General features: G+C 38.0%; 1 protein-coding gene across 9 annotated transcripts in view; it reads left to right on the forward strand.

Annotated features, from left to right (window-relative positions):
• Nucleotides 1-22389, forward strand: part of TLCD4 (TLC domain containing 4) — an 82940-nt gene extending 60551 nt beyond the window's left edge. For 8 of the 9 annotated variants that reach the window (XM_030936214.1, XM_030936215.1, XM_010385142.2 and 5 more), the window contains one exon: nucleotides 16343-22389. In XM_030936214.1, coding sequence (XP_030792074.1) covers nucleotides 16343-16661 — 319 coding nt within the window. In that variant the 3' untranslated portion in view covers nucleotides 16662-22389. The remainder of the gene's footprint in view (nucleotides 1-16342) is intronic. The other variant, XR_750337.2, reaches the window with a different exon arrangement.
• Nucleotides 22390-24142: the final 1753 nt, after the last annotated feature.

Here is a 24142-nt window from a genome sequence, read left to right on the forward strand (position 1 = left end):
AGGCTGCATAATATTCCTGTTGCATGGGTAACACATTTTCCTTATGCATTCATCTGTCCATGGACATTGAGATTACTTGCACCCCTTGGCTATTGTGAATAATGCTGGAATGGACATGGGCATACAAATATATTTTTGAGACCCTGTTTCACATTCTTTTGGATATATTTCTAGAAGTGGGATTGCTAGATCCTATCATGGTCCTTTTAATTTTTTGATGAACCTTCATGCAGTTTTCCATAATGCATACATCTTTTTACATTCCCACTAACAGTGCACAAGGGTTCTGATTTCTTCACGTCTTCATCAACACTTGCTGTTTTCTGATCTTCTGATAGTAGCCATTCTAATGGGTGGAGGTGATATCTCATGTGTTTTTCTTTTTCTTTTTTTTTTTTTTTGGATACAGGGTGTCACTCTGGTTCCCAGGCTGGAGTGCAGTGGCATGATCTTGGCTCACTGCAGCCTTGACCTCTCAGGCTCAAAGGATCCTCCCACCTCAGTTTTCTAAGTAGCTGGGGCTTTAGGCATGTGCCACCACACCTGGCTAATTTTTGTATTTGTTGTGGAGATGGAGTTTCACCATGTTGCCCAGGCTGGTCTCCAACTCCTGGGCTCAAGCGATCCTCCCACTTTGGCCTCCCAAAAGTTTGGATTACAGGTGTGAGCCACCATGCCTGGCTGGTCGTGCGGTTTTGATTCACATTTTACTTTGATTCATGCATTTTTTGGCCATTTGTATATCTTTAAAGAATTGCCTGTTGACATTAATTGCCCATTTTTTCCTTTTTTTTTTTTTTTTTTTTTGATGCAGTTTTGCTCTGTCGCCCAGTCTAGAATGCAGTGGTGTGATCTTGGCTCACTGCAACCTCCACCTCCTGGGTTCCAGTGATTCTTGTGCCTCAGTCTCCCAAGTAGCTAGAATTACAGGCATGCAACACCATGCCCAGCTAATTTTGTATTTTTAGTGGAGATGGGGTTTTGCCATGTTGGCCAGGCTGGTCTCGAACTCTTGACCTCAAGTAGTCCTCCCACCTCGGCCTCCCAAAGTACTGGGATTACAGGCATGAGCCACTGAGCCCAGCCCTTTGCCCATTTTTAAATTGGGTTATTTATTTTGTTGTTGTAGTTTCTTCTATATTCTGAGTATTAATACTTTATCAAATATATGATTTGGAAATATTTTCATCTATTCCATAGGTTGCTTTTTCACTCTGCTGATTGTTTCCTTTGATGTGCAGAAGATTTTAAAGTTGATGAAGTCCCATTTGTCTGTTCTTGTTTTTGTTACCTGTGCTTTTTGTATCATATCCAAAAAAGCATTGCCAAGTCTAATATACTGAAGCCTTCCCCCTATATTTCCTTCTAGGAGTTTCATAGTTTGGTCTTATGTGTAGGTCTTTAATTCATTTTGAATTAATTTTTGTATATGGTATAGGGGTCCAACTTCATTCTTAGAATGTGGATATATAGTTTTTTCAGCACATTTGTTGAAGAGACTATCTTTTCCCATTGCGTAGTCTTGGTACCCTTGTCAAGTCATTTGGCCATACATGCAAAGATTTAATTTCTACAGTAGCTTGTAATTGACTTCCCTCATTCCAGATACACCTTCTCTCAGTCCTTTCCTCACAGTATTACCAGAATCATCTTTCTTACATTCCACTTTCACTACCTGATTTTTTCACTGAAAGCTGCATTGTGTTTACACATCTCTCTGACTTCTGAAGTTCTCTGTGATGTGCTCCATATGTCTTCAGCCTCTTTTTTTAAATTATTCATTAGAATCAGTTTTGTATCCTTACTGTCTTATGCTCCTTTGGGTTTTCCTCATATTTTTTCCCTTATTCATATCCTCCATTTTCTCCCCATCTTTGAGAAATTTATCCTTCAAGACTCAGTCAAAATCTAAAACCTAGGAAAGGCTTCTATGATTATATGTTGTCTTTTGTTATTTAGTACAAGGATAACACAGCAAGTTGGGAGTATTCCACATCAGAGACACATAAGATAGAGCGCTCACTCTGAATGAAGCCTCATGAATAATTTTGAAGATACTGGCCATCGGAGGCACAAGCAAAGCAGGAAGATGTTCAGGACGATTGACAGGGCTCCCTAGGTCTGTGTGCATAGGGTATACTCTGGAACAAGATTACCTGTGAGGTCTCTTAAAAAATAATTTTATTTTTTCCACCAGACCACTTGGGAACCTGTGAGGTCTCTAAGTGATGTGTGCAGTTCGTATCATTTACATAGAAGGAGCTCTCTTGGTGATAAAACACCTCCACTTAATCTTGAGTTACATAGCTTATGTGGCATTCTCAAGGGGGTCAGATGTCATAAATCCATTAATTCCTGGGTCACTTACCATAAGCAATCCTAGACTAAGTATGTTCTGCTAAAAGCATCCCATAGATGAAGCCTCTCTTGCTACAAATTTTATTAGTCTCTTTATCAAGAGGTCTGGCATTAGTGTTTACCAGCTGATTAGCCTGGATCCGCTGTCTTTTTTCGTTTCTTCTTCTTCTTTTTTTTTTTTTTTTTGTTGTTTTTTGGAGACAGAGTCTTGCTCTGTCATCCAGGCTGGAGTGCAGTGGTGTGATCTTGGCTCACTGCAACCTCCACCTCCCGGATTCAAGCCATTCTCCTGCCTCAGCCTCCCGAGTAGCTGGGACTTCAGGCTCATGCCACCACACCTGTCTAACTTTTTGTATTTTAATGGAGATGGAGTTTCACGGTGTTGCCCAGGCTGGTCTCGAACTCCTGAGCTCAGGCAATCTGCTCACCTCGGCCTCTGAAAGTGCTAGGATTACAGGCGTGAGCCACTGTGCCCGGCCTCTGTTTAATTTTTATTTTATTATTTATTTAGTTTTGAGATGGAGTTTCACTCTGTCACTCTGGCTGGAGTACAGTGGCGCGATCTCGGCCCACTGCAACCCCAACCTCCCAGGTTCAAACGGTTCTCTGGCCTCAGCCTCCTGAGTAGCTGGGATTACAGGCATCCACCACCACCTCACCTGGCTAATTTTTGTATTTTTAGTAGAGACGGGGTTTCACCATGTTGGCCAGCCTGGTCTCGAACTCCTGACCTCAGGTGATCCACCCACCTCAGCCTCCTGAAGTGCTGGGATTACAGGCATGAGCCACCGTGCCCAGCCCTTTTCTTTCTTTCTGTTTTTTTTTTTTTGAGACAGAGTCTCACTGATATTCTTCCTGCTTATCTCCCGGTTAATTCTTCCCTCCCAAGGTGTCAGCTCTTAAGTATTTACTCATCTTGGTATAAGGGGCTATACCTTAGTTTTGGGATCAGATAAACTCAAGTTGCAAAAACCTTGGACAAATTACTTAATATCCCTGTATTACAGTCATTTTATCTATGAAAAGAACATATTTAATATTACCTACTTCTCTGTATTATAGTCAAGTGTTTTCTTAGGTGGCACATTGAATCAACATGTCTAAAGTAGCACAACATATTTCCCTCTGTATTCAGTGCATGGCCCAGCTGTCCACTTGGTTACTGCTGCTCAGCATGGGTGAAGTGTTTTTGACTGTTTCTCCCTCACTATATTTGGTCCAGCATTAGGTCCTACCATATTACCTCCTAAATATTTCTCACCTTTACCACCTCTTTTCTGTCTCTGCCTTCAGTGAGTTCACCATCTCTTGCTGGCTACCTTACCAACTTCTAACTCTGTACTGTTTGGTAGAGTAACCACAAGCCACATATGAATATTTGCATTTAAATCATTTAAAGGAAATAAAATTAAAAATTCAATTCCTTAGTCTAACTTTCGGCATTTCTAGTGCTCTATGGCTCCATGTGGCCATACACGGAACCTACAGGTATGTGTGAGCAACATACCTTTAGTAGAACATTTTAATTATTGTGGAAAGTTCCTTTGGGCAGTGGGGCTCTAGGCCAGGTTGGCAAACCATGCACGGCTTATGGGCCAGACCCTCTGCCTGTTTTTGTAAACAAAGTTATACTGGAGCACAGCCATGTTCACTTTTTCTGCCATGATTGCTTTAACTCTACCATGGCAGAATTGCGTAGTTCTGACAGAGAACAGATGGCCTCCAGCAGCTACTGCTTTAATGTTTAGTATCTGGCCCTTTATGGAAATAGTTTTCCAGCCCTTGTTATAGACCATCTCCTGTCTCCCATCCTGTGCCCCTTTCGTCTCTCTTCTATATTATTATCTTCCACAGTAAAGATAATATATGACTTTGTAGGAGCCTACAACATAGCTTAAGGAGAAAAAAATACGCAGCTTCCTTGGTTAAAACTCCTCAGTGGCTCTGACTGCTTACAGGATAAAATGTAAGCTCTTCAGTGTGACACAGAAAGCTCTGCAAGAAGAGCTGTCTTATCTCCTTCTGCCACATGGCCCATCAGACTCTTGTCTCACAGCAACTTGTCCGTCTGCTGGCAGTGCCTCCTGTCTTCTTACTTGTTATTTAGGACTCAACCCAGGGATCATTTCCATCACTAAACCCCATCTCTTTCCAGGCTGAGTTGGGTGCCTCTTACATATCTTTTCATAATAGTAACATATGTTTATATTACTATACTTAATGTATTTTATTACAAAGTTCTCTCTTTTTTATGTTTCCTATTTATCTTTATGTTTCATTAGATCAAGGGCCAAATTTTGTTAAACTCTGCATGGTCCAGTGTCCACACATTATCTGGCATGTAGTAGCCGTTTGATTGCTTTTTGAATGAATGACTCCCAAGAGGTGATGAGTTAAGCTTTAGCTAATTCTGTCTCTTGAATATGATTCTGATTATGAGATTTTGAAGCAGGATAAAGCTACCTTTGACACTAATAGGCACCTCCATTTGTTTTTGTTTAAAACTCTTTTAGAGAAATTATAAAATTAGAGATAGTTTAATTTTATAATTTTATAGTAAAAAGTTATACCGTACCTTTTTCTAAAAGCTTTGAATCCTTCCTAAGTTAAGAAAAGGAGAACTGGGGTTAGAATATGAATAAGAAATGGTATCATTTGGCAGTAAGGAGATTATAACAATATTGAGCACAGCTTCTTAATCACTGTGAGAGTTTCCATAGTTTAGTTGCTTTCTTTTTTAGTTTGTGGTATTTTTATTTTCTCTCCATTTTAGAGCTTTGTATATAAGAAGGCACATGGCATGCATGTGCTGGGGTATACAGTGAAAAAGTACTGAAGTAGTTTAGACACCTGGGCTTCAGTGAAATTTTTGCTGCTGAGTGACACCCACACGCAGGTTTCTTTTATATAAAGTAATTTAATGGTGCTAACTTCTTTCTTGCCTAAATGCTTTTAACTGTTTTTGGGGACATATTTCATGAATTGGTATTGAAACTGAATACCTTGTAAAAGCTTTGCACCTATGCTTCTTAATATGTTCATTCAATATTTATTAAATACCTCTTCAGTACCTAAATGTCCCGTTCTGTGACTTCAAGGAGCTTCAGCTATAGCGTCTAGCTTCGTGTCTGTGTTTGAGAAAATAATACCTAAAAATATAAAATATAATTTTTTCTTTTTTCTACTAAAAACACAAAAATTAGCTGGTGTGGTGGTGCATGCCTGTAGTCCCAACTACTCGGGACACTGAGGCAGGAGAATCACTTGAACCCAGGAGGTAGAGGTTGCAGTGAGCCGAGATCATGCTCCTGCACTCCAGCCTGGGTGATAGAGTGAGACTCTGTCTCAAAAAAAAAAAAAAAAAAACCAAAAAATTATTAACTTGTTGAATATTAACAATGATATTCCATGTTAACACAGTATTTGTGTGTGTGTATGAAAAATAACTGCATTGCCAAAACAACAACAACAACAAACCATTTTAGTAGGAACACTGTCATTGTTTTACATTTTTGCAAATCTTTTTAATATCTGGAATGATAGAGTTCAGCTGGATTCTCAGATTGGCATCTGTTTTCAGTCTGTTGTGATATGTAGTGTGTAAAGCATATGAAAAATATCTGGACTCTCAGAGTTAATTATGCAATAGAAAAAAAGTATTTAGTGGTCTTTTCAAATACTAATAATTGTGGATATTCCTTAATATGTCATCAAAATATACCAAGAGGTAGTTTCTTAAAGGGTAAGTAAATGTGAAATCTGAAACCATATCAATGAACTTTTCATACTCTGCTATAATCAAATTCATTAGGCTTTCTTCGGCTTTAACCTTTTTTTTTTTTTTCTTTCTTTTTTTTTGAGATGGAGTCTCACATTGTCGCCTGGGCTGGAGTGCAATGGCGCGATCTCGGCTCACTGCAACCTCTGCCTCCCAGGTTCAAGCAAAATTCTCCTGCCTCAGCCCCCTGAGTAGCTGGGATTACAGCTACTATTTTTAGTAGTGACGGGGTTTCAATGTGTTGGCCAGGCTGGTCTTCAACTCCTGACTTCATGATCCACCTGCCTCAGCCTCCCAAAGTGCTAGGATTACAGGTGTGAGCCACCGCACCTGGCAGGCCTTCAATCTTTTACATATGCATAATTTTGATTCATCATGTCTTGGTCATTGGGAAAATATTGGCTCATTGAGTTATGTAGGTCTTCTAAGTGTTGAACATTTATTAGATGACATTTAAAATATCACCACAGATCTCATTAGGAAAGTCTTTAAGTATTGAGAGGCTGTCAAGCTCACAGTTGCAGATACAAATTTTCCAATATTCTGATTTTCCTTTGAAAGTTCACATTTTGTTGTTGGCATCAAAACTGTCAGTTGCTTTTCTTTATGTGACAAGCCCATTATTTTTTATTTTTTAGAGAGAGTGCCTGCCAGATGGCTCAAGCAATCATAGTTTATTGTTTTTTTGTTTTTTTCCCAAGTGAAAATGGCATTCTGTGGAAGAACCTGGTGGTTTAGCTTACAATTCAAACCATCACTTGAGGGTTTTTCCTCCAGACAACCATTTTACTTTGCAGCAGAAATGCCTTATGTGTACTTCCCATTTTATCATGTGGAATATTCAAAAGACACATACTCAGAGGTCATTTGATAAAAATAACAAATAATTCTTACTGCTTCATTAAGGGCATTTCTAACTGAAACTCTTCTTTTTTCTGTTTTTTTTTTTTAGACAAGTCTCGCTCTGTCGCCCAGGCTGGAGTGCAGTGGCCGGATCACAGCTCACTGCAAGCTCCGCCTCCCGGGTTTATGCCATTCTCCTGCCTCAGCCTCCCGAGTAGCTGGGACTACAGGCGCCTGCCACCTCGCCCGGCTAGTTTTTTGTATTTTTTAGTAGAGACGGGGTTTCACGGGGTTAGCCAGGATGGTCTCGATCTCCTGACCTCGTGATCCGCCCGTCTCGGCCTCCCAAAGTGCTGGGATTACAGGCTTGAGCCACCGCACCCGGCCTCTGGTTTTGTTTTTAACTGCAAGCAAGCGTGTGGTGGGAAAGGATACAGTGGCCACTAATACCGTTTCTTTATTTGTCCTAAGATGCCAGCAACTTTATTTATTAGCGCTTTGCACTGTCAGTATAGAAGTCAACACAATGAAAAAGGCAAATAATGTTTTAATACTATTATTAAAATAATTTTATCCAGAAGACCTCCCAAAAAGGACTCAGGGGTACATAAACCACATTTTAAGACCTATCATTGATTGATATTTGTCATGTAAGGCTTCACAGAGAACGTGGCATACACGCTTAAATGTTTTAGGACTTTTTTTTTAAAGAAGTGGATGGAGAGGGAAGGGCCTTCATTCAAGAAGAAAAGAATGAACATAGGATTTTGAAAAGTGAAATAAACATGCTATGGGAAAGAGAAAGTGACTGGTAGGATCAAAGAGTATGTGTTAAGAAGAGGGTGATAGACATAGAGGATATTAAGTATATGGGCGAGCTGATTGAACTTGACCCAGAGGACAGTGAGATTATAGTGGAGAAAGACATTCTGGAAAGAGCACTGAGTGGTTATAACTTTTGATATCTGTAGGATAGATTGTAACATTGGAGACAAAAATTTGGGTTAGGTTATCCAGTTCTTAGTTGTGTGAATGAACAGTATAATTTTATTAGTTCAGAAAGTAAATGAGAGTCCATATTAAGCTGTGGGACTAGAGAGATGACAAAATAGAGATTTTGAAGAAATAAAATGAAATTGGCAATGAATGGATAAATTAGAGAATACAGACAAGCTTAAGACAAATCCTATATTGGACCCAGAGAAATGTGCCCATCAAAAGTGATAGAGAATTAGGAAGACTTGGAGGGAAGGTGACGAATTTAGTTCGAAGATATTGGATAAGAGGACAAACACAGCCTCTGAGTGGAAATTTAGTGAGAGCTCAAGAGAGGAATGTTGGGATGATCAGAATAAGGTGATATTTTAACCTGTGAGAAAAGATGGTATTTAGAAGATTATAGTTAAATGTTTAAGATTGCTAGGCATGGTGGCTCACGCCTGTAATGCCAGCACTTTGGGAGGCTGAGGCAAGTGGATCATGAGATCAGGAGGTCGAGACCATCCTGGCCAACATGGTGAAACCCCGTCTCTACTAAAAGTACAAAAAAAAATTAGCTGGGTGTGGTGGCGGGCGCCTGTAGTCCCAGCTACTCAGGAGACTGAGACAGGAGAATCGCTTGAACCTGGGAGGCGGAGGTTGCAGTGAGCCGAGATCGCACCACTGCACTCCAGCTGGTGACAGAGCGAGACTCCGTTTCAAAAATCGACCAAAAAACAACAACAACAACAAAAACAAAACAAAAAAACAAGATTGGAAAATCAGAGAAAGAAGAGTAGATATAATGAAGGAATAATTTAGGAGTAGTAGGGGAACCAACATAATATGGAGCTGGAGGGAAACTTGTCTAAAATTCAGTTCTTAAATTCCTAACCTTCCAGGGTTAATATTTATTAAATATTAAATACAAATGTTTACATGCCTGAAGAAATTATATTTGCAACTTAGATGTAAGTAGAGTCAGCTTACAGCCCAGTCCCTTCACAGAGTTCCGGAAACAGTACAGCATCCAAATCCTTATTGGAGTTTTTCCAAGGATGTTAACAAAGATCCAGTTTGTTACTCACAACAGCACTTCTTAAAATTCTCTTCATTCCTCTTGGACTCACAATATCTCGACCCCACAGCTTTCCCAAGGCTCTCTCAAACTTCTAACTCTCAACTCCTCTAAAACTCAACAAACCAGTGCCATCAAGGATCAATTATTTGTCCCTGTCCTCTTTTCTCACTCTTTTTTCTGTACCTGCAAATAGCCCTCCATCCTCTTTCCAAATGTGAATTAGAGCAAATAATTCCTAGTTTTTACACTTTTTCTAGTTTTTACACAATTTTTAGGGAGTACAATACCTCCACACAGTTAAATCCCAGTAAACTTAATGGGAAGGTTCAAGTTCTTTTAGAAGGGTAGGAGGAGGAATAATTGCTAAATGACCAAAGTTAGGATTTCCTCTCTGGAGTCAAGGGAGGATTGTATTAATAAATACATACATTTTGCTGTCTTTTATGCCTGTTTTAGTAATAACAGTAAATGTTGGGTAAAAGAAATTGTTGTTCTCCTTCTTTCCTTCCTTCCCACATGCGTGTTTTCCTCCCTTCCACTCTTTGCTCTCAGATTCAGTACATACTTTCACAAACTGTTAGCCTTTATTTGCTAGAATGAAAGAATGTTCTAATTAGGTAAGAAGAGGTGGATTCCAACAAAATAAGTGATCTTTCTGCCATGGAAGAGGAAGGTAAGGAGGACAGTTATGTAAATATTATTTCACCTTGAACTGATATTTGGGGTCTTTCCTTTGAAAGAAACTGGTTTAAAGACCAGGCACTGGTTAGATGGAAAAATTGGCAGAAGCTAACACTATGGTTATGGGGAAGCTATGGGTGACCACTTTCTTTTGTAGAGTTGCAGTCATATCATATTGGGTTTGGGAGTGGAGTAAGAATGTCTGTGAATATGTCTGACTTCCCTTTCAAAAAATTGGCAGAGAAGGGAAGCAGTGGAGGGGAAGTTTTTGGATTAGGAGGAATTGAGCATGTTGGTAAAAGAAGAAAGAATCAATTTATAGAAGGGGAACTTGATAGAGCAAGGGAAAGCGGGATAGTTCATTGAGTAAATCCTAGAAGGTGAGGACTCTTCTCTGAGTTGAAAGGTAAAGGGGCCTGAGAAGAATTTTTGAGATCTTGGGGTCAGAGTGGAAGGAATTCATGGTTGATGGACTCTAATGCAGTTGACTCCCGAACAACATGGGTTTGAACTGCATGAGTCCACTGACACATGGAGTTTTTTCAATAAAATTTGCACTAAGTGTGCCTGCCTTTCCTCCAACTTCTTCACCTCTTCCACCCCTGCCACCCCTGTGACAGCAGGACCAACTCCTCCTCTTACTCAAGGCTAGCTAACGTGAAGACGACAAGAGTGAAGACCTTTAAAAGATCCACTTTCATTTAATAGTACATATATTTTCTTTTCTTTATGATTTTCTTTTCTCTAGAAAATAATATTTTTCTCTAGCTTACTGTATTGTAAGAATATAGTATATGATGCAAATAACATAAAATAATGTTAATTGACTTGTATGTTATTGGTAAGGCTTCTGGACAACAATCAGCTACTAGTAGATAAATGTGAGCAAGTCAAAAGTCAAGGAATTTTCAACTGTGTGGGAAGTCAGCACCTCTAACCCTGGCATTGCTCAAGAATTAACTGTATCTCAGTAATAGAAGAAACTAGATACTCTGATGGGATTGAGAGACAAAAGTGAGTGAGGAAGGGAATTGACTTGAATGGCAGGATATGTTTGGAAGCAACTATATGGGAACTATGGAGTTAAATGAAACGATTGTCAAGCCAATTTGAGAATTCTGCTGAAGTTCAAATCTTTTAAAATTATATTTGTGCCATTTATCTTAATATATCAAGATTGGTGGGTAATTATATTTATTGAATTTACAGTATGGGGGAGTTCTTACTCTGTGTCATGGCAGCTTCATAGTACAAAGGAGGTACTATCATTTATCCTCATTTATAGAGAGAGAACAAACATAGAGGTCAATAGCAGAGAGAGCTAAGACCACACAGTTACTCCATGGCAGAACCAGGCTTTCAACCCGGGCAGCCTGACTGCAGAGCACCCTACCTACTCTTCACATCATTCTGTATTGCCTAATGAAAGCTGGCTTGATGAAACACTGGAGAACAGCAGAGTGGGTGAGATCGATTAAGTGGCAAGAGAACGGAGGGTGCTGATGTGTGTTCTGAAGTTAACTTGGAGTTTGGATTAGGTAGGAAAGGAAGTGAAAGCATGGAGGCTGATAGAGATTTGAGGATTTGAAGGTCAAAGAAGTAGTTTGGGTGAGATTGGGTAAAGATAAATATGGAAGGCTTATGATTAGAGAGGAATGGGTTCGTTGAGGTATAATATTTCTTGAGTAATTCCAAGGCTGCCATGTAGTCAAAGAAATGAATGGCTGAAGGAGAAGGGAAGTCTTTGGAGAAGAGAAGGCTGGAGGATCAGAGACCTGGATTAGAATGTGGATGTCATTGCTTTAGTGGTGTTTTTCCTGTTTGCAATATTATTTCATTAATTTAGCCATTGCTATCTAAATGTCTCTCTTAATTGTCTTGGATAATTTAGCCCTTTTATCCTACATAAACTTATAAAACATAATACATCTCTTATCCTATATAAATTATTTGATATTTTAATCACTCAAAATATTTTCAGGCTTTTTAACTATTAATTTTTGGTTTCTTATGTTGAACAATTTTAGGTTAATCATGACTAATTCAGTTAAATTGAATATTAAGATACACGGATGTTTTACTGCCTTTGCAATTTGATTTCTAAAATGATGTAAAATTAGGCAAGGCAATTTTTTTAAGAAGGCAAAAGTGGAATAGAGCGAATGTTTGCTGAACTTTTTAAAAAACTTTTTATCTTTAGAATAGTTTTATGTTTACAGAAAAATCAGAAGGCTGATACAGAGGGTCCCCATGTACCCCACACCCTGCTTTCCCTATTGTTAGCATCATAGATCAGTAGGGTGCAGTTGTTACAGTTAGCGAACCAATGTTAGTATCTTATTGTTAACTGAAGTCCACACTTTGTGTGGATTTCTTTTGTTTTTGCCCAGTGCCCCTTTTCTGTCCCAGGATCCCTTCCACACTGCCACACTACATTTAGTTTCATGTTTGCTTAGGCTACTGTTGGCTGTGATCGTTTCTCAGATGTCCCCTGTCTTTGGTGACCTTGATGGTTTTGAGGAGTACTGATCAGGTGTTTTGTAGACTGTCCCTCAATTTGGGTTTGTCTGATGTTTTTCTCATGATTACACTGGGGCTATGGGGTTTGGGGAGGAAGACCACCGAGAGACAGTGCCATTCTCATCACATATATTAGGACTGCATGCTGTGAACATGATTTAATCACTGTTGATGTTAAGCGTGTTCACATGAGGTAGTGTTTGTCAGGTTTCTCCATTTTAAAGTTATTCCTTACACCTGCCCTTCCCCTGCCCCTTCTATACTGTACACTTTGGAAGGAAGTCCCTCTGCGTATTACTTTGCTGGGGCTGCCATAAAAAATGCCACAGTCTGGGTGACTTAACAGAAATGTGTTTTCGCACAGCATTGGAAGCTGGAAGTCCAGGATCAAGGTGCCTGCAGGGTTGGTTCCTGGTGAGGTGCCTCTCCTTTTCTTGCAGAAGGCAACTGCTCTCTGTGTCCTCACATGGCCTCTTCACTGTGTGTGCATGGAGGGAGAGAGGGAGAACTTTGGTCTCGCTCTTCTTTTAAGGGCACTGGTCCTATTGGATTGGGGCCTGACCCTTGTGACTTTATTTAACCTTAACTGCCTTCTTAAAGGACCTGTCTCGAAATACAGTCACTTTGGGGCTTTAGGGCTTCAACATAAGAATTTAGTGGGAAACAGTTCAATACATTACACTATACACAGCCCACACTTGAAGAGTAGGGGTTTATGCTTTACCTCATTGAAGGTGTGATTTCTACATAAATTATTTGCAGTTATTCAGAACAGATTTGTTTCTTCTCCCCTATTCATTTATATCAATATTGATTTCTGGATATTTATACTTTAGGTTATAATCCAATACAACATTATTTATTTTGTTGCTCATATTGTGAGTTTTGGACTTGGAGAGCTCATTTGGTTGGTTTCTGTGTTCCTTTGACATAAAGATACATCATTTTGTTTTTTGAGCACTTTCTTGTTCTCTGGCCCTAAATGATAGTCTAACAGGTTCATATTGTATATTGTGTATTCTGTGTTCCCAGCCCTCAAATCAGGTATTTCTCAAGGAGTCCTAGTTTCTCTCATGGAGAGTGGTATTAGAAGCCAACATGTGGATGCCATGTGTGCTTATTGTTAATGAGGCATCATGGTTTCTATGGGCTCCTAGCTGACAGAACCTGGAAATATGCTGACTTGTGTGTATACATGTATCTATAATTATTTCTGTATGTATGCATTTATAGCTATATCAAGCTAAAATAGCTCACTGTTTCCAAATCTAATCCAGTATCTCATGCCAAAAATCTAGCCTCTTCTTGCTTGTCTGAAACTTTTCACTCCAACAATGAGAGACCTGGTTCTCACTATTTTTCATCAAACAAATCTATTTATTTGTTCAGTCCTGATGTACATGTATAATGGTTTCAGAATTGTCAACCATTTTTGCCATGAGCTAGAGTACATTGCCTGTACACAGTTTCTTTTGCCTTTGTCTTATTGTCTCCATTCATCTTTGAAGTCACTTAGGTCAGCACCTCTTTCTACCTTAGTCCTTTCATGGATGTTATATCATGCATTTGTAACAGTTAAGATTCGTTTGTCACTGTTTGCATAGCATCCTGGCATCCCCCCAACCTCCTGATTGTTTAAAATTTTGCATACATCAGGTTCACTTTTTGTGCACTTCTGTGGGTTTTGATAAGTGCATAATGTCATGTATCCAACACTATAGTGTTATGCACAACAGTTTCACCACCCTAAAATATCCTTTGTTTTACCTACTCAATCCCCTTCTACTCTTTCCGAAACTCTGGAAACCACTGCTCTGTTTTCTGTCTTGATACTTTTGCTTTTTCTAGAATGTCTACAAATGGAATCATACAGTATATAGGATTTTCAGAATGGTTTCATTTACTTAGCACTTTAGATTCATTCTTGCTGTTACATGAATTGATAGTTTATTTGTATTGCTAAGTAGTATTCCACTGTATGGTTATACTACAATGTCCATCTTGATGGCTTGTAGTTGTTGGCAGTTATGAATAAAGCTGGTGTAAACATGTATGCAGCTTTTGTGTGGACATACATCTTTTAATCAGTGGAAAAATACCTAGGAATGTGATTGCTGGTTTGTGTACTATGAATATGTTTAGTTTTATGCCTGCTAAACTGTCTTCTAAAGTGGTTGTACCATTTTGCATTCCTAGCAGCAATGAGTGAGTGTTCCTCTTGTTCCACACCCTTGCCAGCAATTGTTATTGTCCACTTTTTGGGATTTTAGCTATTTTAATAGGTGTATAGTATAGTATCTTGTTACTAAAATTTGCTCTCGCTCTCTTTCTTTCTTTCCTTTCTCCCTTCCCTTCCCTTCCCTCCCCTCCCCTCCACTCCTTTCTTTCTTTCTTTCCTTTTTTTCCTTTCTTTCTTTCTCTCTCTTATCTTGAGACGGAGTCTCACTCTTGTTGCCCAGGCTGGAGTGCAGTGGCACGATTTCAGCTCACTGTAACCTCTGCCTCCCAGGTTCAAGAGATTCTCCTGCCTCAGCCTCTCAAGTATCTGGAATTACAGACATGCGCCACCACACCCAGTTAATTTTGTATTTTTAGTAGAGATGGGGTTTCGCTATTTTGGCCACACTGGTTTCGTCCCTTCCCTTCCCTTCCCTCCCCTCCCCTCCCCTTCCCTCCCCTCCCCTCCCCTCCCCTCCCCTCCCCCCCCTCTTTCCCTCCCTCCTTCCCTCCCTCCTTCCCTCCCCCCTTCCCTCCCCCCTTCCCTCCCCCTTCCCTCCCCCCTTCCCTCCCCCCTTCCCTCCCCCCTTCCCTCCCCCCTTCCCTCCCCCCTTCCCTCCCCCCTTCCCTTTCCTTTCCTTTCCTTTCCTTTCCTTTCCTTTCCTTTCCTTTCCTTTCCTTTCCTTAGATGGAGTCTCGCTCTGTCGCCCAGGCTGGAGTGCAGTGGTGTGATCTTGGCTCATTGCAACCTCCGCCTCCTGGGTTCAAGCAGTTCTCTTCCTCAGCCTCTGAGTAGCTGGGATTACAGGTGCCTGCTACCACGCCTGGCTAATTTTTGTGTTTTTAGTAGAGACGGGGTTTCACCATCTTGGCCAGGCTGGTCTTGAACTCCTGACCTGATGATCCACCTGCCTCAGCCTCCCAAAGTGCTGGGATTACAGGCGTGAGCCACTGCACCCAACTGGCCATGATGGTTTCAAACTCCTGACCTCAGGTGATCCACCTGCCTCGGCCTCCCAAAGTGCTGGGATTACAGGTGTGAGCCACTGAAATTTGCACTTACTAATGACAATAGTGAACATCTTTTTATATGCTTATTTTTCATCTGTATATATTTTCTGATGAGATGTTTGTTATGCTCTTTTACCAGTGTTTTAATTGGGTTGTTTCTTATTGTTGACTTTTAAGAAAATTCTTTGTGTACTTTGTATACATGTACTTTATCATACATGTATATTTGAAATATGTTTTCCTAGTGTGTGGTTGTCTTTTCTTTAACAGTGTCTTTCACAGAGCAAGTTTTAATTTTAATGAAGTCCAACTTGCCAACTTTTTCTTCCATGGATGATGCTTTTGGTGTTGTATCTAAAATATCACCACCAAATGCAAGATCATGCAGGTTTTTTCTCCTGTTTTCTTACGGAAGTTTTATAGTTTTGCATTTTACATTTAGGTCTATGATCCATTTTGAGTTAATTTTTGTGTAAGGTGTGAGATCTCTGCTTAACTTCATTTTTCTCCATGTGGATATACAATGTTGCACAGCTTGTTGAAAAGACTTGTTTCCTCCCTGAATTACCTTTATGCTTTTGTCAAAAATCAGTTGAGTATATTTGTGTGGGTCTATTTCTGAGCTCTCTTTTCTCTTCCATTGGTTTACTGATTCTTTCACCAACACTATGCTGACTTGATTACTGTCGCTTTATAGTAAGTCTTGGAAATGGGTAGTGTGAGTCCTCCAACTTTTTTCTTTTTCAGCATTGTGTATGCTATTCTAGGCCCTTTGCTCCTCCTTCACTGAATTTTAAAATTTTAAAACTAAAATAAAAATGGTTAATCCTCAGAGAGGCAGTATAAATGTGATGTTTCTTTAATTCATTTTTCAGGTGGTTCTTTGAAGCTCTGAAGTATCCCAAGTTTTCTAAAGCTATCGTTATCAATGGAATACTCATGACAGTAGTATTCTTCATCGTGCGGATTGCCTCAATGCTTCCTCATTATGGCTTCATGTATTCCGTGTATGGAACAGAACCCTACAAAAGGCTTGGAGTTTTAATCCAGTTATCCTGGGTCATTAGTTGTGTTGTTTTGGATGTGATGAATGTCATGTGGATGATCAAAATTTCAAAAGGTTGCATCAAAGTCATCTCTCACATCAAACAAGAGAAAGCCAAAAATAGTCTTCAGAATGGAAAACTTGATTAAAGGAGTGCTACCGATAAGCAAACTTTGTTACTACCCAGTATTATATCTGCTGATAGGGTGAATTCTTGGCATGTTCTTGTGTATCTTTATTAATTATAATTGTTATTCAGGATTTCAGTGTCATTTTTTTTAACCTTTAGAAAAGAGAAGGCTGGGCACGGTGGCTCATGCCTGTAATCCCAGCACTTTGGGAGGCCAAGGTGGGTGGATCACTGAGGTCAGGAGTTCGAGACTAGCTTGGCCAACATGGTGAAACCCCATCTTTACTAAAAATACAAAAAAATTAGCTGGGCGTGGTGGTTGGTGCCTGTAATCCCAGCTACTTGGGAGGCTGAGGCAGGAGAATCGCTTGAACCCGGGCGATGGAGGTTGCAGTGAGCCGAGATTGTGCCACTGCACTCAATCTGAGTGACAGAGCAAGACTCCGTCTCAAAAAAAAAAAAAAAAAAAAAAAGAGAGAGAGAGAGAAACTAAAATTAAAATTAAGTTTTCATCCCAAGATGTCTTTTCTGCCTTTCTTTTGCCTTATTTATAAGCATGGATAAAAATCTTAAAGGTTTAAATAAAAATGGTCAATATAATGGTGAATCTTTTGAGAAATCTCTTAACTGCATTGGTATTTTTCTCTGTGAAAGATGACTATGATAATCTGGTACAAATGGTTTTATGTCACCAATTTTGCTGAAAGAATGGGAACTGCTTTTAAATCTGTAAATAGCTCTTAACATTTGTTGTATGCACTCTTTTCTTACTATGGCTGTCAACACTTGTGTAGGGTTTACTTTCTAAATTGTTGGCATGTTCTTTTTCTCAGGCTATTCAGAAGTAACAACATTTTTCATTTCAGACATGCAATCACCTATTAATGATGAAATATTTTACCACTTTGGGAATATTTAATTAGTTTAGTCATGGAGAATACGTCCCACATTTTAAGATTTCTCAAATATCACTGTCTTATTTCTGTTTTAGCATTTTATCAAATTATTGCTTTTTTATTTTATAGTAAGGCTTAAGACAGATTATAGACCTCCTTAAGAGATGAATTTCTTCTTCTAAAAATGCATGTCGATAGAGGACTATTTAGGCTAATAGGAGGAATCATTAAGAAAAAAAGCTTTATTATCCCTATCTGCTTTCCTTGTATTTTTTCTGTGAAAAATATTTTCTGTTTGCAAAATCTTCCCTGAGTTCTGAACCCAGCACCATCAGTACCAAAGTCTTATGCAATATGTATTTATTATGCTCCTGAAATAGGCCTCTTCTTGATGAGACCCAAACTATTACAAAAAAATCAGTGTTCATATTTTACTCACAATTCATACCTGTGCTTACTTAGTCGGCATTTTAATGCTTTGAATTTCTGTCTGTCTTAAAGCACAGAAAAAAAAGAAGGTAATTTAATCCAAGTATTCTATCATCAAAATTATTGTCTGATTATATGAAGATAGATGACTGGCGACTCTGGTTGTGTGTGTATGTGTTTTGCTTTTACTTTGATTCTTGCAATCCAAATATAGAATTATATATTTATCTATTATTGCCTTTATTTATTTTTTAAGCACTTGAGTTTAATGATTATTCTTACCTGAGAAAGGAAGAAATTTAATTCTACCAGTGATGAATACTTGAAATTAATTGAACTCATGCCAAAAGATGTAATCCATTCAGTTTCGCGGTTTGAAGGAGAATGTTTGACTCACTTTCATTGTTCATGCTAGCTGAATATAATCAAGACTTTTGATTTGATTTGATTATTCAATGCAGATAGAGCCTGATAAGTTTTAGAACATTTAAATAAGATTGAAATCTCAGTCAATAACTAAGTGATAAAATGAGACTGATTGACTTATACTAGGTACATTTATTTTTGAAAGAATTAATGTAAAATAATAGTTATTTTTAAAGCAGCTAATACTACACTGATAATTTGTTGCTAAATTTAATGCTGTCAACACCATAGGTGCTTAAATATGTACTGGTTAACTAGAGGGGGGTAGGAAAGCAAGTGATTTTATCTTGCTTTTTGCAGGAAAAGTGGCTTTAAAAAATTTATATAATAAAAATATTTTGGAAATTCTTTCTTTTAGAAAGATACCTTGAGATAAATATTTTTTGACTCTGGATATTTTTCTAGTTCTGAACACAGATTTTAAACCCACTATCAAAATGAAGACAGTATAAAGCTAGAATATTAGTGAGTCTCTGTGTAGCAGTTTGTTTTTATAGTTACTATTCCATGCTTAAAACTTCATTCTTACTTTCATTAATGTTACCCTTCACTGGTATAGCCACTCACTAAATATTTACAATATCAAAATTTTGAACTAAAGTTTGTGATTCCCTTATTCAGCAATCCTTATCTTATGCTGGCTGCATGACAGTTAATTCAACATCCGGATTAAATACCCTAAAGTAGCTTCTATATTTCCTCATACAACAGACGTGGAATGGAAGTGCCACTAGAAACTGCCCTGCTACTTTAAGTCTGACCTTTGCAGGAGGTACACTTTGCTGTTCTATGATTGTATTCACCTACCTAAAATACAAATGAAGACAGAACATATCATTTACTACACAATGAATTTTTCATTTATTAAATGAAAAACGTTTGCTAGACATTTTAAATATTCAGTATTTTGACTACACAGATTAAATGATTCTATCAGGCATTCTGATATTTAACAACTCTATTAAAATATTTATAGAAAAATAAAAGCAAATTGATAAAAATTTTTGAGCAATTCTATTTTTATAGAAAAAAATGACAACCTGTAGTTATAAAGATGTTTTTTGAATGTGTAGTATCCTAGACAATAAAAGTTCTTGTGAAACTTAAAAATGAATAAAACCCAACTAATAGCATGCAAGATCATAGATCCTGCATTAAATTTTTATTTGCGAAAATTTGAAAATTATAAGCTTTAACTTACAAAGTTTGCCTTCTTAGGTCTAAAGTCTTTTAAAGGATTATTTGCATTTATGTAAAACTCAAAATGAAGTTATATATGAGTGCAAAGAAATTAACTTCTGCTCAAATATGTGTTGATACCCTACAGTAAGTTGAATTAAATTTTTATCCCAACTATTTGATTTTGTTATTTCATGGACTAGCCTTATGTTAAGTGAAATAATAGTTATGTTGTTACCACCCCTAAGAGTGACTCTCATATATTATGGATGACCCAGGACTGTCTTAAAGGTCTAGTTTTAAAAACTGCCTAGTTTGTAAGTATTTGCATCCAGTTTCTTTTCTAAATTTTAATAATTTGACTTAAAATTTTTGCTACAGGGTCAACTTTTAAATTGTATACTTCCTCTGAGGCACACTGGGCATTTGGAGAATGGTTCTTCACTGGTGTTGAGAGCCAGGTTTACCATTGGTTGCACCATCTGTTATCAGGCATGCAGAAACATTTTTCTTCTGGAGAAACAGAGGGGAAAGTGTTGTTACAGTGTACATGTTTTGTCTGTGTCATTTTTTAAGGGAAATAAACATGTTCCAAAAGATGCTGTTAAAATAAATATTTGAACACGTTTTCTGTTTCTAGGCTGCTCTTAATTCCAAACATTTAAATAAATGTGCATTTGAATGGCTTTAAGTGGTTTAGTCTATTAGCTGAAATGGAACAGTTCACATATTGACATCATCAATAATACTTCATAAAAGTTTATGTATTTTTATGTGTTTGGATTCCATAAGAAGTTGAACTTAGATAATTTTATCAAGAGTAGCACAGCGTTTCTCAGGTGCGAGCCGGCATACAGCGAGACCCTTCTTGTCTCTGGATGCACATAGACCTTCCCAACCTTAAACACAGCTCCTTGAAATACATTAAAGCTACTGAAAGTGAGCTCTGATGCAAAATACATGTGAGGTGTGTAGGAAAATGAAAAGCTAGAGGATCGGGAGTTAGAGGAGGCATTGAGAGTGCTTTTCCGTTAAACACCGTGATAGTCCTCCCTCGATCTAGAAGTTTTTGAGTCCTTCCATCTCTTTCTCCTGATACCCCAGATGACTTCATCAGCATCTCCCTCTTTTATGCTAACACCTTTCACTGTCAACTTTTGAGACCTCCCCTTGTATCTGTAAGCTTCCCAGTCTTTACGGCAAATTTAAAAGTTTACAAATAGGTTCTCTCATTGAAAAAATGCATTGTAGTCAAGTTTAAAGTGGAGCTCAGATAAATCATGACTTATTAAGAGACTACAGGAAGCCATTCAGCATTTAATAATACCTGTTTAAAACATGAGGCAAAGCTAATAATGTTATGGTTTTATTAAGAGACATCTGTCATCTCTCTCTTTCTCAAACTGGTTTAACAATCAGAGCTTTGTAATGTGTTTCAGCTGAAGATTTATTATAGGCTTGTAAATTATCTAAATGTTCTTTTTAGACCCCATGACAGGAGCACAGAGGAATTGTTATGAGAGGGTGGGTGCTGGCTTGTGGCAAAATTATTTTAGAGTCCTGCTCGTTAGGGAAACTTTGCTATTAGGGTAATGTTTCTTTGAAATTTATCAGCAACTGCATTACTTGGTGTTTTCCAAAGTACAACATCCAAGGACTTGAACCCTACCCCTTTCTAGGCCACACTAGGCCAGCTTCTAGTTTTGATAATAATTCATACCTTTATTGGAATATATTTTGGATAGCAGCGAAGAATTGAAAGCAGCTCCTAAAGATTGGTTTGTTTGCGTTGAAAATGTTTACACTTATTCACTCTAAGCAGTGGACACATCAGGCCCTATACATAAGACCAAAACCAGAAATATTTCTAAATCTCAAAGATTTATAAGTACAGTACCTCTGGCTGAAAACTCGTTAAACATCCTCTGTATATTTTTTCTTTATATCTTTATGTAATTCTTTCTGTAATTAAGTGTACATTAGGGTTATTTGCTACTTAACAAGCCTAAAGGTATAGCTGTATATAGAATGTGCTCTGTTTTTCTGTTTCCTGCTTGGTTTGTCTCTGGTATGACTGTGTCTACTTTTTACTTAAGGAATTTTGTGTAGATAATACTCTCACTAACTTGTAAATAGGATAAGTTACGAGATTTTTTGGTATTAGAATTTGTAATAATAATGACTTTTAGATTTTATTTGAAAAAGCTACTTGGAAAGCAGTAAATAGAGGTATAGTGATATATAGAGATACATAGATATATACTTTTTTTTCTGAGAATGTATAATATATAATTGTCAAAGATTTTTAGAAGTCTGTCAAAATACACTTAATAATATTTTGAGAACATACCTTCTAATTTATTTCCATAAGGCTGAAGAACTTTTATTTACAAAATGTAAGACTAGATAATTTATGAATCAGTGTTGCTAGGACTTATCAGTACTTAAAATAGCAACTTAGCATTCTTTATTTTGTTTCCTGGTTGTTTTATTTGGAGGGATAATAAATGTCTAAGTTATTTCCATTAAAATTTTGAAATGTTCGTGTACTTTATGTGTGCCATTTTAAAGTATATGCAAGTTCTAAGCAATAATCTGCATGTTATACAAGGTTGACATACTTTGTCATGAAATTTTTAATTAACATTTTAAGAATGATAAAATGAACACCCTGTAAATCACCCCCCTCTCCCCTTCCCCTCCATGAAAACCTTGGGATTTTCTTGTGCTAGAACACTACCACAATGTGGTGCAAAGCTTTGTATTTTGTGGAAAAAAAAAAAAAAACCAATAAAATCACAATTATTTAGTGCAAAAGTTTGTCTGTAAGGTGTATACTTTAATAGTAATTAATGAATAGATTAATGATAAAATTATGTTCTGCAAATCAAATAATCTCTTCTAGCACCTTAATCCTCAAGGTCAATTTGTATTCCTCAGGATCCTGGTGGAGCTTGCTTATTTCCTTCCCTCCCTTTCTCCCCACTGAGTTCCCAGCTTGGTAGCAGACCAGCAGGAGTTGCAAACATTTTAGTCATGCTTGTTGATGAAAGGAATGGTGCTGTCTAATCGATATGTTCTTTTAGATTAAGTAAAACTTTGGCAGTTGTGTTTTTAATCTCCTTACCTTTGGCCCTAGGGCCTCTCATGTGGTCTCTAGTGCTTTTTGCCAAATGTCTTGGCTGGAATTCCTACCTTCTCAAATTGCCTGTGGTCTTAATCCTGCTTCTTGGTTTGAGAATATCCAGCAGGTCAGGAAGCAGAGCACTAATTAAATAGAATACTGAAGAGGTTTGGCCTATGGAGAGTACCATGAATCATGCTTCAGAACATGCCTAAAATGTTGTGTCCAGACTGGCAAAGGAACAGCTGAATTTCAGAATGAAAATAGCAGTCACAGCTGTCAGTGGAGATAGGCCACAGGTGATATTACAAGTATTCAGAGCTACTAGAAGCAAGTGTAAATGGGGTCTCTGTCACACCTCACGATGTTTCAAACGTGATCCATGTTTTGTTCTTCTATCCTCTGGTCTTTTTCTAAAAGTCTACTTACTGCTTTCCCTCCTTTTTGATGGTCCTTCAGCATGCACAAAACAAGTGATTTGACAAATTTGCAACTGTTCCCTATGCTAGTAACTGCTCTTCTGACAGATGTTCCTAGATGCTCCCCCCAAACTGGACTCTTCATCTAAGGGTGGTACACACCACCCTCTGCTTGTGTAGCTGTGCCCATTGTCATTTTTGGCACAGTGCTCCTAGATCCTCCCTGCCATTGCTACATAGTCCCTTTCTCTTTTCACCTACCTCTAACTAAATTCAATGACCATATCTAGTCTTGTCATCTTACCAGATCATGGATTATTTCAGCAGAAATTACCTGTGGAGAACTTTCGAAAGGGATTTGTACAGAAAAGGAAAGGCAATAGGGATGATAGGCTGGATGATGGCTGTATTTCTGTTGAGGATAAAAGATGGAAAGATGGAAATCTGGAAAGAATGACACCAAGGAAAGAGGAAGGGACTTCAGAGAACAGAAAAAATAAGAAAATGTTATGTTTATATACATTGCATTTTGGGTGACAGGAACTTATCAAGGAAAAAAATGAATATAGTAAAATTCCTGTACATGGTATCAAGAGTATAAGAAGTTACAACTTTTCTCAGAGACAGGCATGGTAGCACATGCCTGTAGTCCCTGTTACTTGGGGAGGCTGAGGTGGGAGCATCACTTGAGCCCAGGAGTTTCAGTTCAGCCTGAGCTACATAGCAAGACCCTGTCTCTAAGGAAAAAGAAAAGTTTTATGACTTTTCTGTGTTAAAATGGAATACATACATATTCATTATATATGCTTCTCTAGATGTATGTAGGTGGGTACATACATATACATATATAATAAAGTACATATATACACATGTAAATACATACATAAAGTACACTGTTGGGGACAGAAAGGATGTATGAATGGATGAGGTGCAAGAGGGTAGAATTTTGTTTGAATGGTCAATTAGAAAAGAGCAACTTGGAAAGAGTGAGGTGCCTAAAAACCTACAGCAACCATGAAGAAGCATC

Source organism: Rhinopithecus roxellana, chromosome 8 (genome assembly GCF_007565055.1).
Source record: "Rhinopithecus roxellana isolate Shanxi Qingling chromosome 8, ASM756505v1, whole genome shotgun sequence".
In the NCBI taxonomy this organism is placed as follows: Eukaryota; Metazoa; Chordata; class Mammalia; order Primates; family Cercopithecidae; genus Rhinopithecus; species Rhinopithecus roxellana.